General features: G+C 31.2%; 4 protein-coding genes across 4 annotated transcripts in view; all 4 read left to right on the top strand.

The window, feature by feature from the left end:
- Positions 1–13,951, top strand: part of LOC126734913 (protein madd-4) — a 531,919-nt gene that overhangs the window by 350,555 nt on the left and 167,413 nt on the right. The window lies entirely within an intron of this gene.
- LOC126734902 (histidine-rich glycoprotein-like) lies at positions 984–1,794 on the top strand. Its single transcript, XM_050438735.1, has 2 exons — positions 984–1,039; positions 1,095–1,794. Exons 1-2 carry the CDS (start codon positions 1,028–1,030, stop codon positions 1,653–1,655), a joined length of 573 nt encoding a protein of 190 aa, XP_050294692.1. The 5' UTR covers positions 984–1,027; the 3' UTR covers positions 1,656–1,794.
- Positions 3,585–4,390, top strand: LOC126734904 (histidine-rich protein PFHRP-II-like). The gene is made up of 2 exons (XM_050438737.1): positions 3,585–3,633; positions 3,699–4,390. Exons 1-2 carry the CDS (start codon positions 3,622–3,624, stop codon positions 4,257–4,259), a joined length of 573 nt encoding a protein of 190 aa, XP_050294694.1. The 5' UTR covers positions 3,585–3,621; the 3' UTR covers positions 4,260–4,390.
- Positions 9,542–12,626, top strand: LOC126734908 (uncharacterized). The gene is made up of 2 exons (XM_050438743.1): positions 9,542–9,835; positions 12,103–12,626. The coding sequence occupies exons 1-2, from the start codon at positions 9,824–9,826 to the stop codon at positions 12,550–12,552; spliced, it is 462 nt and encodes a 153-aa protein (XP_050294700.1). The 5' UTR covers positions 9,542–9,823; the 3' UTR covers positions 12,553–12,626.

Below are 13,951 nucleotides of genomic sequence, written 5' to 3'. Positions count from 1 at the left end.
CTGCTTGTTTGGAGCTTAATAAAATGATGTTTAAGAAATTTTATAATTCCGCATACTTCCGGAGTTATCCAAAAAAACTCGAAAATTGCCAAAATCATTTTTACCTTCTACCGATTTTATTTAAAGAGATATCGGAATACTGAAAACAGTTTTTCATTGGCACTTTTTATGTCCTACAATATGACGCAAAAAAATATTAATCCGACGTTTCTTTTTTTTTTCAATCATCATCAACTTTCATTCTTTTTTTTTTCAATCATTATTTTTTCTCATGGGCGTCATTTTGGATTTTTTCATTTTTAAAAAGTATTTTTAGTTGCCTTTAAAATGAGGTATCGCACTTGCATATCCGATTACTCCTTCTAGTACTTCTCTTACGTGTTATGATGTATTTATATTTAGGATATTTGATTATTAAATTTATGTGTCTTGTTATTGGCGCTAACCGATCTAAGAAAAATAGTAAGAAACACTTACTAACTCTTTTGTGCGATTGAAGGCTTACTCGAACTTTTTAAAAGTATATTTTTACAATGCATTTTCCACTTTTCAATTAAAAAAATGAGATAATTCCAATATTATGATACTCTCTACTGGCACAGTCATAATTCACTAAAAAAATGTTCAACTAAACTCTAATTTGTCCCAAAATACTATAAACACGAAACATTCCTGTGATAATCTTATGAATTTCGGTTTCAAAATTTTTGCATGGTTGGGCTAAACCAACACCATAACCAACATAACATTCCTTGAAAATATTATAATTAAATATTAAATAATATTATCTTATTGACCAAAAAAAAATATTTGTTTGTACCACACCCTACACAGGCGTAATAAAAAATTAATAACGTACCATTACAAGCGAAATTTGACAGCCTCGATAGTATCGAACGCGGAATCTAAGAGTGACATGAACTGGGAGCGAGGTCATACTAAAAATATATAAAAACCGAATCGGAATTACGGAAAATATTATTATTTGTGTCTAGTTCAAATAGTAAAGAACTATTAAACTTGAGCCATGAACTCCTTTGTAAGTATTCATTGAGTTTTTAGATTTTATTCTATTTATTATTTGAAATTTTTAGGCTGTCTTTACGTTTGTCGCCTGTTTGGCCGTCGCTAACGCCGGTTGGTTCCACCACGAACCCTCAGCCAAAATCATCCAAGGCCCCAGCTCCAAGACCACCCTGGTCGGACCCGAAGGCAGCGTGATCTCCGCAGTAGCACCAGGAGGACAAATCGTGCACGAAGAGCATCCAGGAGTCATCGCTCATGCCGCCCCAGTGCACTCTCACATCATCGCTCATGCCGCCCCAGTAGTCGCCCATCATGCTCCAGTTCTTGCCCATCATGTACCAATTGTAGCCCACCATGCTCACCACGTCCCAACCACCGTCGTTGCTCATGACACCGGTGTACATGGACATGAAAACGCCATCATTTCTGGACCATCTGGAACTGTAGCTCGCGGTCATGGTGTACATGGTGCTGTAGTAGCTCCAGTTGTAGCTCATCATGCTGCTGTTGTTGCCCCAGTAGTTGTCGCTCATGACGGTTACCACCATGATCATGAGGGTCAATACGTACATGACCACAGTGAGTCTCTTTATGATGATGGTTCTTACAAACCCCATTACTATCATTAAATCAATCGACAATAGTGATAGTTTGGATTTTGAAGAACACTATATTAAGTTTGTGCAATATTAATGGCCTAAGTGGCTTTTTGAGGTTTTTTTTGTATTTTATATTGTAAATAAAAAACAACATATTAATTAATAGATACATTTGTAGACTTTTAATTATGAGTGCTAGTGAAACTTAACCCTAAAAAATTACTTAAATTCTACAATTCTGTAATGGCAGTAATGGATAAACGAAAACAAAATTTCCAATTTGTCAATATATAATAAAACGGTTCAAATTACGTTAAAAAAGTACAATTTTTAGATGATATAAATTAAAATAGTAGTAATGGAGCATTGAAATGAGCTACAAGTGATGCGTTTTGTATAAAACCAGTATATAATAATAACGAACTCTTGTGGTATATATTAAATAAAATTAAAAACAAAGGATAACATTTTAAAATGATTTATACAGCAATAGTGAATTCGATTTCAAAGAATACGATCAATACATGGAAATTTCGACCATATTCCTGTTTTCTTTGACCAGATAATAAAGTGTCATAATAAAATCCTGGATTTTTATTAAAGTTCTGGGAAAAAATTCCCATCATAATAAACTAATTTATAAAATTCTTATATAAAATATGCAGTATTACAACTTGTGCAATTTTCGACAAAAATTTGAATATGAATTAACTAAAAAATGACAATCATTGACAATCTTCGGAGTTCAGATGATGGACCCCAAATATAATTTTTTGTTATTATTCTATATTTGTTTTAATTGTTCGAGTGAAGATGATAAAGTGTCGTTATTGGTAGTTTCATTATTTAAAAAAAAAACGCCGAAGATCATTAAATTTTAAATTAAATTAAATTTCTTTATTTGACTACTTCGTAAAAATTTAACAATTGTAGCAGGTCAAAAATGCATAAATCACAGTGCTTATCAGTAAACATACATGACGGACTTGTATTTTTTTATATTATAGTTACACTATTTTACACATTACTAAGACACATTTTATCAGAATGCAACACGATGGTTGACTAAAATAGATCTGATCTACATGATGAAAAGAAAAAAAATATAAATAAATATACATATTTAAGGTGTCATAGTTCGGACATTTTATCTCCCCTATTAAGCGCCCCCCATGTACTCCTGAGTAGAGTAGAAGGCAGTTTCTGTGAGATAAAGCTGAAGAGTAATTTTAAATTTTTTCGTAGATAAGTTTTTTACATTCGTTGGTAAAGTGTTATATAACGCAGTATTTGGTGAATTCTTTCTTGACAATTCAAGTCTATATCTATGTGGCCGTAGAAGCGATACAGAGCTTGTTGGATACTAATGATAGTCTGAGTTGGATTTATTTTTGTGTATAAAGCTTAATTGGAGATAAATATGCAAGCACCTCTACCTTCCAAAAAAAAATTATCACCCTGTATCTTGAAAACTATACATTTCCGAACCCATGTTTATATAAACTTTTTTTCATATTTTTTTACAAGGAATCACCCATTGAAATATCTTTGTCTATTTTTCGAACACCTTATAGATTACATCAAGCTGTTGCAAGTGCAAAGGTTTATAGCAATTTAACTACCAGGAAGTAAACCATGCTGAAATTCTGAGTTCTTTTCAGGCAGATGTGATAAAATTTATTTAAATAGAATCCTTTCAAAAATCTTTTCCAGGCTATTTAATATACATATGAGCCAAAATAATTCTTTAACGAACTAAAGAATATTTACGTTTTTTATGAATAAAATTAATAAAAATTAAAGTGTATTATAGGAAAGGAATTAAATTGATAAGAAAGGTGCCGCACCATTCCAAATTTGACGACCTCGATAGCATCGAACTGACATGAACTAGAGACAAGGTCGTATTAAAAATATATAAAAACCTAAACGCAATTAGGAAATATATTATTATTTGTGTCTAGTTCAAATAGTAAAGAACTATTAAACTTGAGCCATGAACTCCTTTGTAAGTATTTACTGATTTTTTTGGGATTTCTAGATTTTATAGTTTTTATTATTAAAAATTGCCAGGCTGTCTTTACATTTGTCGCCTGTTTGGCCGTCGCTAACGCCGGTTGGTTCCACCACGAACCCTCAGCGAAGATCATCCAAGGCCCCAGCTCCAAGACCACCTTGGTCGAACCCGAAGGCAGCGTCATCTCCGCAGTAGCACCAGGAGGACAAATCGTACACGAAGAGCATCCAGGAGTCATCGCTCATGCCGCCCCAGTTCACCCTCACATCGTCGCTCATGCCGCCCCAGTAGTCGCCCATCATGCTTCAGTTCTTGCCCACCATGTACCAATTGTAGCCCACCATGCTCACCACGTCCCAACCACCGTGGTAGCTCATGATACTGGTGTGCATGGACATGAAAACGCCATCATTTCTGGACCATCTGGAACTGTAGCTCGCGGTCATGGTGTACATGATGCTGTAGTAGCTCCAGTTGTAGCTCATCATGCTGCTGTTGTTGCTCCAGTAGTTGTCGCTCATGACGGTTACCACCATGATCATGAGGGCCAATACGTACATGACCACAGTGAGTCTCTTTATGATGATGGTTCCTACAAACCTCATTACTACCATTAAATCAATAGAAAATCTACAATAGTGATAGTTTAAAAATAGTGTATTACATTTGTGCATTATTAATAGCCTCAGTGGCTTTGTGAGATTTTTTTGTATAAAATTATGTAAATAAAAAACAACTTATTAAGTGACACGAACATATGTAGTTTTTTAATTATTTTACACTACGAAAAATTACTGAAATCCCACAATTCTGAAATACCAGTAATGAATAAGCGAGTTTGGTAAAAAAACAAAAAAAAAAAAAAGAAATTGACATGTTTTGTAATTTCAAAAACTCCAAAGTATAATGAACATATAGTAATAGTGACACTATCCTCTCAGTACATCTTTGATTTCCATATTTTTATAAAAAAAAAAAGTAAAAAACAGGTTTGCAACGCATAGTACTATTCACAACTATAATACCAATTTTAAATACAACCTAATTCCAACATACTAAAATGTAAGAAAGCTTCCGAATATCAGGGTATGAAATTTTTAAATCATTTTCTGGAAATTATCAGTGATATGTCTCTAGGCATATTTAAGAATACCATTATAATATATACCACAATCTCCATTACCATTATAGTCTCTGGTACCTTTTACGATATTGATGAGTTTTTAAATTATGTGATTATTCATTAAATTTATCAGTGATTGTATTGCTCTTAAGGTTGTGCCTTTGATATTTTAATTATTTATCTTTTCTTCTTATTAAGATTTAATTTTTCAAGTGTATATTTAAAGTGTGTCGATCCTATAATTCAGTCTAGCTACTGTTATTATATTATATATTAATATCTATAAGCACGAATAAATTAATTTAAAATTAAAACAGTTTTAACATATTTTAGGAGTAGTATAATACATTTTGTATATAAGTATAATATACAGGGTGGCGATTTGAAAACGAAACAGAGCCTATTTTGGGTCCCTCAGAACATTTGCGAAAAAACCTCGGACCCGTCAATTTTTGATTCAAGGGGAAAACATTTTTTTGCTAGTTTCTCCCCCCTGAGGACAAGGGCCCCCAAAATTTTAAATGGTACGGGGGGTCGAGTGATACCTTATTTTGAAGGTATTTTTATGTGGATTATAACCCTAAAGTTTTAAATCGTTACTATTTGTCTAGTCGATACAGGGGCTAATAAAAGTTACAAAAAAATGTTAAAAATTATAATTTTAAATAAAGGGCTTAAAGATAAAATCAATCAAGTAAATGTTCAAAATGTTGGCCTTCGACTTCCATACAATAATCCAGGTTTTGTTCAAACCTTTCCCGTACATTTTGCAAAATTTCTGGGGTAATTTGACGACATTTATCAATTATTCTTTGTCGCAAATGGTCTAGCAATGTTGACTGACTAGCATAAATTTTAGTTTTTAAATGGCCCCATAAAAAAAAATCTAACGGGCTTAAATCCGGGGAACGAGGAGGTCATTTAATAGCTCCTCTTTTTCCAATCCATTGTCCTGGAAACGTTTGGTCCAAATATTGACGAACCCTTGCAGCATAGTGGGGTGGCGCCCCATCTTGATGAAATACTAGACGATTTTCCAAGTACTCGTTGTCATTTTCTAGTATCTTCACTAATGCTGGATGAATTATATTTTTTAAAAACTCCAGGTACATCTCTCCTGTTAAATTGCCAGGTAAAAAAAAGGGGCCTACGATATGTTTACCAAAAATGCCAGCCCAAACATTTAATTTTTCAGGATGTTGTGTATGCACCTCACGAAATATTCTGGGCTTTAAATCAGCCCAATAACGACAGTTGTGACGACTCACAGTACCGCTTAGGAAAAAGGAGCATTCGTCAGAAAAACATACAATAAATAGAAAGTGTGGATCATTGGCGGCTTGTTCAGATATAGTTTTACAAAATTGTACTCGTCTATCAAAATCGTCTTCGTTTAGTTCTTGTACGAGATGCATTTTGTACGGATGAAACTTGGTTTTTTTTAATATCTTCTGAATGCTGCTTCTCTTAATACCAGACACGGTTGATAACTTCCTTGTGCTCAGTGTAGGATCTTGCACAATATGGCCTACTTCTGAAGCTTCATTCACCACTCGATTATCCATTTCGCGCTTTTTATTAGCCACAGACCCAGTTTCCCTAAATTTTTGAACCAATTCCACAATGTACTTGCGATGGACCTGTCGATTAGGGGGTTAAAGAGCTGGGCAGTTCTATTAGCATTTTCATTGTTCGCAAAGAAAAGAGAAATTATTTTAACTTTTTCAGCAAGTGAATAAACCATTATCACACTCAATGTTGTAACTAACTAACTTTAAAGAGCTATTTGTTTGACACACTATGATCTGACAGCAGTAATTGACAACCACTATTAAACTTCAAAATGTTGCTATAATAACAGTCTCAACAATAACCAAGAGTTCCCTTGCAGAATTGGCATAGATACCTACGGATATTAAAAAAAACAACAGAAAGTACGGTTCACAATGTAGGAGAACAAATTTTTTTGTATTTATTTAACTGCTAAATTTACAAGCATTTTTTTTCATAAAAAATGTTGACATGTTTTTGTAACTTTTATTAACCCCTGTATCGACTAGGCAAATAGTAACGATTTAAAACTTTAGGGTTATAGTGCACATAAAAATACCTTCAAAATAAGGTATCACTCGACCCCCTGTTCTGTTTAAAATTTTGGGGGCCCTTGTCACCCTCGCTAGGGCTTTGTCCTCAGGGAACGAAACAAGCAAAAAAATGTTTTCCCCTTGAATCAAAAATTAACGGGTCCGAGGATTTTTTCGCAAATGTTCTGAGGGACTCAAAATAGGCTCTGTTTCGTTTTCAAATGACCACCCTGTATATTGGATAAAACTAGTTTAAAAAATAATAATAAATACATTTTTATTACATACATTGAATTAAATAATATATACAATATAATTTTAAATTGAATGATTCAGGTAAGAGAAGTAAGGACGTTTAATATTTGTAAAATTCATCATTATTATTATTTACTTTGATGAATCGAAGTATTATAATAAAATGTTAATTTTTTTTTTAAATTTGTGAAAAAATAGCCATTACAATAAATTAATATATAAATAAATAAAAATTAATCCCTAACCAGGATATTTAAAAATCCTAAGTTTTATAACTTGTTCAACTTTTAAAATATATAAATATTAACCGAATGTTTAGGTTTAGATGGTGGATCCTTTATATAATTTTTTTTGCTATTCTGTATATCCCCCTATTTCAAATGATCGAATGAAGATGATTAAGTGTAAAAATGTAATCGCCAAAGGATAAACTTTGTAGTTCTCATTTATTTTATAGTTTATGTATATAGACTACTGAAATTTTGGTGTTTAAAGCACGCATAGATAAAGTATATAAAAGATAATTCAGCATACTATTTTTTGATATTTCACAACACCTCGATTTATCTCAAAATTGTTAACCCAAACCTTCCCTGAGCTTAGATTTTAATTTTTTTTTTAAAACCTTACTTAAATATTTAAAATCAATAATTTTGCTTCACACAATATGTTTTAGTTATTATAAATATGACATAACTTCTTTAACTAAGCTTCTTTATTATCAATCTATATATTTATATATCTTATTTTCTAACTAAGCTTCTTTATTATCAACATTGCATTCTAACATATTGATTTTTTTTAACAATTGAATATAATTGCTTTGGTCTAATAGTCATATTCACACCAGACACCATTTTAATTGACCTAATTCTTTTATCAAAAAATTGAGCCACCACCATGATCATGAGGGTCAATACGTATAAGACCACAGTAAATCTCCTAATAATGACGGTTCTCACAAACCCCATTACTACCATTAAATCAATTTTAGGTTCTGGAAAAGTCTGTAGTTAAATTTTGTAAATGAATGAAATTACTTAACTGGAATTTATAATCAAAATAGTACCACGAATCTTTGCAATTTAAGATTTGATATTTTTTTTTGTAGAAAAAGGCACAAGAAACTGATCAAAACGCAAACTTTATAAATTGAAAAGTTATATCATATACGGACGATACGGCAATCATAGTTTTACTAGACAATTGGATAAATGTGTATAGTGTAGTCTTCATATTGTCCAATAACGCTTAAACGAAAATTTATTATGCCTTAATGATGATAAAATATAAATTTATTAGCTTTTCATTAATCTCTGCTGAACAACCGTCAGTAAACTTAATCAAAATACATGATATAGATTGTGAAGATGTACATCCAAATTGCCTATGTTCATCACATATTCCAGAGGTCAGCTCATTGAAATATTTAGGTTACAGAACACATACAGAAACCGCTAAATAATAAATTAAATATATCATAAGTTTTATGAAGTGAGAAATATATTAAACAAAAATGAAACTAGTTAAGAATATGTATTAAAAAGACTCTCATTGCAGAAATAATTCATGGAAGAATATTCATCTGATATGGTTGAGTGAGGGGGATGGAGCAGGTATAATATTCTGTGAGGTTCTAAAGGCATTCGATTGCGTTGATTACAGTATACTGCTTCGAAACCTTAAATTTTGAGGTTTTTGGGGCGTTTTAATGCGTTGATTTTCGATCTTCTTTAAGAAGACCCTAATCAGTAGTTTTTTAGTATTTATCCCTGGGATGCAACTTTTTTTTACATAGAATAAAGGGAATGTTGTCTACGGTTGATGTGTTCTATGATGTAACTAAGGCATTTGATTGTGTTGATCATAGGCCACTGTTAAAAATAATGTTTGAATATTGACGTTTTTGGGATCTATTTCACAAAAATTAAATAAACACCGTAAGCTGTGTAATATTATGTAGCATAATTAAAAATAAATTTAAAAACGATGTTAAACAATTTATTTGGACAAATTAACAAGCTTTTCACTCTGTGACGTGATAGTTACTCGGTTAATTACTCATCTTTACTTGTCCCTACCGGAATGTTTATTCCCTTCTTTTTTACATCTTTGAGCTTTTCATGTTTTGTCTCTCTCGGCTCTTCATCCCCATTAAATTATTATGTAAAGTACTTTACCTAACTAAAGTGTAGAATTAGATTCACTAAAATCTTGTTTTAAAATTCCAATTACCACTAGAGTTTTTGCCTTATATTAGGAAGGTGTAATCTGTAATTTTATTTAAATCAATGCTAGCATTAAAATTAGGATTTTCAACCCTATATGAGACACCCCATTAATGTTTCCATCCAAATCTTCAGTAGAAACATAGAAAGAATATATTATTATAGAAACTACTTTATTTTAAAATGTACTCACTATATAATATATAATTACTTATATTTTATCGTGACGTCAAAAAAAAAAATTGTGTACCTATATATCGACCTTCCGAAACGACCGCCGACGCCCAATTTCTTTTCAATTTCCTGATTCGTTGGAATTAATACGAACGTTCGACTGCCCACCTTCTTCAATTAAAGAAAATCCAAATATCCGCGTTGGTTTAAAGAACCGACGATCTACGGGCACAAGGACGTCCCAGAATATAAAAAAACTAACGCTTAATTATTTTAAATCATTGTGCACTCAGATCCGTAGAGCTGATTAACCCGCAATGAACCCGCAAGTAAGTAGACTAATTGTTACATAATAGAATTCCTAAATTTTATTAAATTTTACCGGCAAGGACGCGGTACAGTTCAAAGCGAGTTCATCTGAATTTAAAATCGCGTTTTAGTTTAAGGCTTTCTTAACTCGTTATTCTGATTTTTATCTAATTGAATCGCTGTTACACAATTTTATTTTGGGGTTTATTTGAATAAAAAAGATATTATAGAAGTGGACTATAATGCAATTTGTGTAAGAATTTCAGATTACGTCATATATAAATATTATAGTTCTTTGAGTCTAGGATAAAAGTTTAATTTTTTAATAATATTTCTATATTCATACTATTACTGGAATTATTTTAAAATTGAAAAGGCATCATTTTATTACGATGATGCATTATGCTCTGTAATGAATTATAATATAAAATCGCGGTGAATTTATTTTAGTACGAGTTATGTAGCACATTTTTGGCGCCCAACAGTGTGGGAGTTTTCTCGGGAAATTACTCCTTATTGTATAAAATTTATCAGTTTTTTTATATTAAGAGGTTTTTGTTGGTTATTTGTCGAACATTTGCTAATCTCTTTAAAAACGATGAAAATATTTACAAAAGAAATCATTCGAGCTAGAAAACTTAGGCAGAGACTCACGATGAAAACAACACCAAAAACGTTAATTATTTTATAAAAAATTGCATACAAATTTTCATTATATTTTAAGGAAAACCTGAAAATTTATATTTTTATCAAATATTGACTTTATTTCCTATAATTGCTTAAAATCTTATTTTAAAACGAGTTAAGTAATGCACTTTTGGCGCCCAACAATGTGAGAAAAAATATTATAGTTTAATAGTTTAATAAAAATTAATGCAGAAAAGGGATGAATTCATGAAAAAGTACTAATGTACTTAGATACACTTAGTAGAATATTTGGGATGATTTTTTTGTCACCAAAGGGGATTTTTGGCGCCCAACAGTGTGGCCAGATTTACTAAATTAAATAAATAAATAATACATTTATTTGAAAAATAAAAGGGCATATTGAATAAAATGAATACTATAACATAGTCTAAGAATATCTCAATCAGCCATCTATGTCAATTCCGGTAAAAAAATTCCGAGCAGTTAAAATTTTTATATTAATCCAATATCACAAAAAATATTCCTATAATGCATATGTTTATTATGGGCTGATTAAATCATTAAAAATCTTAACAACTAGGCTAAAATACATAATATTTCTACACCTTTTTTAAATTTCTTTATACTTGGGATTTTCCTTATCTGACCAGGCATCATGTTATACAATCTTGGAAAATACTATTATAGGAAGCGTTGCTTAAGGGTTTTTAACATAATCGGATATGCACCTCTATTCCTTGTATTTAATTTATGGACATTTAAGTATTTTTAATACCTCGAAACAGTGCAGTAGACACATATCCAACAACTGAATATTAAAAAATAAATGACCAATTGAATATAATTTATTTTCACCAAAGATAATTTTAATTATCCATTTTCGAACTGTTGCTAAAGTTCTCAAATGCGATTCACACACTCTTTCCCCCACGATCAATCCATATGTTAAGTAACTTTTATTATTTTATAGAGAATTTGTAATTGCTTAAGAGTTAAAAAATATTTTTAGGAAAATGTATTTAAATTTAATTATGAATCCTTTTCCTGTTAGTTGTTGCTGCTCTAACATGAGCATTTCATTTTAACTGATTAAGGAATTTTTATTTGAATGATTATTTATAATTTTAATTATTATGAATTATAGTTTAAATAATTGTGCAAAGGCAAATGTGTGGAGTTCTTTAGAAAAATAAATCCTAGTTCTATAAATTCCTATGCAATGAATTTTTACATAAAAATAAATTACTTGCCTAAAATGTTCTAGTCCACCTTTGGCGCCCAACAGTGTGTTAAAATTAGAAAAAATATATTGATGGCATGGGATTAATTTAAAATGCCAATAGTTTTTTTTTATAAAAAATGGTTTAATTACTAACAAAAATACTAGACGATAGAGTAAAAAGTAAAACTTTGATTAAAAATAATAAATGGGACAGTTATAATGACTATTTAATAAAAATTCACACAAATAGGTGATGAAATATATCTTGAGTTTCCTAAATCCGTATTAATAAATGAAAGCTATTCACTAACTGGATTTTTAAAAAAACCAGTAATAGTTGCGTAATATCCGTGTATTAAACCATCCAAACATAATTTCCCAAATACTTCTCTCTTAATAATAAAACCAATTTTCAAGGTCTTTTGCCTCTTCTTCACCTACTTGGCGGTAGCCAACGCCGGACTTATTCCCACCGCTCAATACCTGGAAGGCCCCAGTACCAGAACCAAAGTAATCGGTCCAGATGGCAGCATAATCGACGCCTACGCTCCGGGTGGTAAAATTTTACTGGAAGAAGGTGCTGGTGCCGCCCCCGCTGTTCCCGAACATTCCAACTGGTTGTTGCACGAAACCTCCGAATTGCTTGAACCGAATAGTGTGGATTCCAAGGTGCTTTTGCATCCAGGTATCGCCCCCAGAGCGGAAACTAGAGAGTCGGTGCCTATTACGGAGGAAACTGACGAGAGTACTACCGAGTCAATGTCGACCACCACTGAATATCCAACGGAAGATTTGAGTGGAACTTATGTGCCGGATACTTTTGAGGAGTTGTTTGATGACGGCAGTTACAGGCCTGAGCATTATTGAGAGTATTTTGTTAAGAGAGAGACTGACGTGTAATTTATGATTTTAATGAGTAAATAAATAATATTTTTAAATGACTTTTTTTTGCATATTGTTTTCAGTGCTTTATAGCTTCGTACTGGTGTTCTGACTAATTTCCTATTAAATCCGATGAAAATCAGGAGGTTGACTCAAATAACCACCAGAAAAGTCTTAAATTTTTTATTTATATTTTCATTTATAATTTATTTCTCTGTTCTCATGAGTTTTATGTACTTTTTTGCGTTTTCCAGGTTTTATCTTGAAATCTTGAATTTTCTGTTGTTCTTCCCCGTTCTTTTAATTTCAAGTCGTATTTTTTGTCTCCCTCTTCATTTTTTCTTCAGATCGTTGTCCAAGATTTTGATCAAGTTTTCATTTTCCTTTATGTTGAATAAGTCTTTCTGTATCTATATGTCTCTGTTCTTCTTATTTTATAGTTTTTTTTCTCTTGTTTTTCTTTCTGTTTTTTGTCTCATGTTTTTAGTTCCTTTTTCTGTTTTAAGTTTTTAATCTTTTCACTTTTCTCTCTGTTTTTTATCATATTCTACAAAATGTAGCGAAAATTGAGTGTTCTCTCCATTGATTAATTATAGTTCTTAAGAAAAATTTGTGTCTTTGAACAAATTTCCAGTGGTACCAAAAATTTGATTTGACCATTAAATTGAACAGGCAAATGTCGATGGATTTTTGAAGGTTTTTTTATAAAAATTTGTGTTTTTGTGAAAATTACCAGTGGTACCAAAAATCTGATTTCATTATTAAATTGTCCTAAAAAAGTAGTTAAATATGAGTACCATGTCGATAGCTTTTTGAAATAAATTTGTATTTTCGATAAAATTACCAGTGGTACCAAAAATTTGATTTCATCATTACATTTACATTTTTTACTGAGGAAAAAGTAACTCAAAGTACCATGTCTATTGGCTTCTGATGAATTTAATGAAAAATGTCTGTCTCTGGGAAAACGACCAGTAGTACTAAAAATCTGATTGTACTATTAACTTGCCCTAAAAAAGCAGCTAAAAATAAATACAATGTCGATAGCTTTTTAATGTTTTTTAAAACAAATTTGTATTTTCGAGTAAATTACCAGTGGTACCAAAAATCTGATTTCACCATTAAAATGTTTAGGAAAAAGTAGCAGAAAATGTCAATTGATTTTTAAAGGTTTTTTATAAAAATTTGAGTTTCTATCAAAATTACCAGTGGTACCAAAAATTTGATTTCACCATTAAATTATCCAGAAAAATGTCGATTGATTTTTGAAGGTTTTTTTTTTAAATTTTGTTTTTGTGAAAATTACCAGTGGTACCAAAAATCTGATTTCATTATTAAATTGTCCTAAAAAAGTAGTTAAAAATGAGTACCATGTCGATAGCTT

This window comes from Anthonomus grandis, chromosome 4, assembly GCF_022605725.1.
Source record: "Anthonomus grandis grandis chromosome 4, icAntGran1.3, whole genome shotgun sequence".
NCBI lineage: Eukaryota > Metazoa > Arthropoda > Insecta > Coleoptera > Curculionidae > Anthonomus > Anthonomus grandis.
Note: the sequence above shows the minus strand (reverse complement) of the source record. Positions and strands in the feature narration are given on the sequence as shown.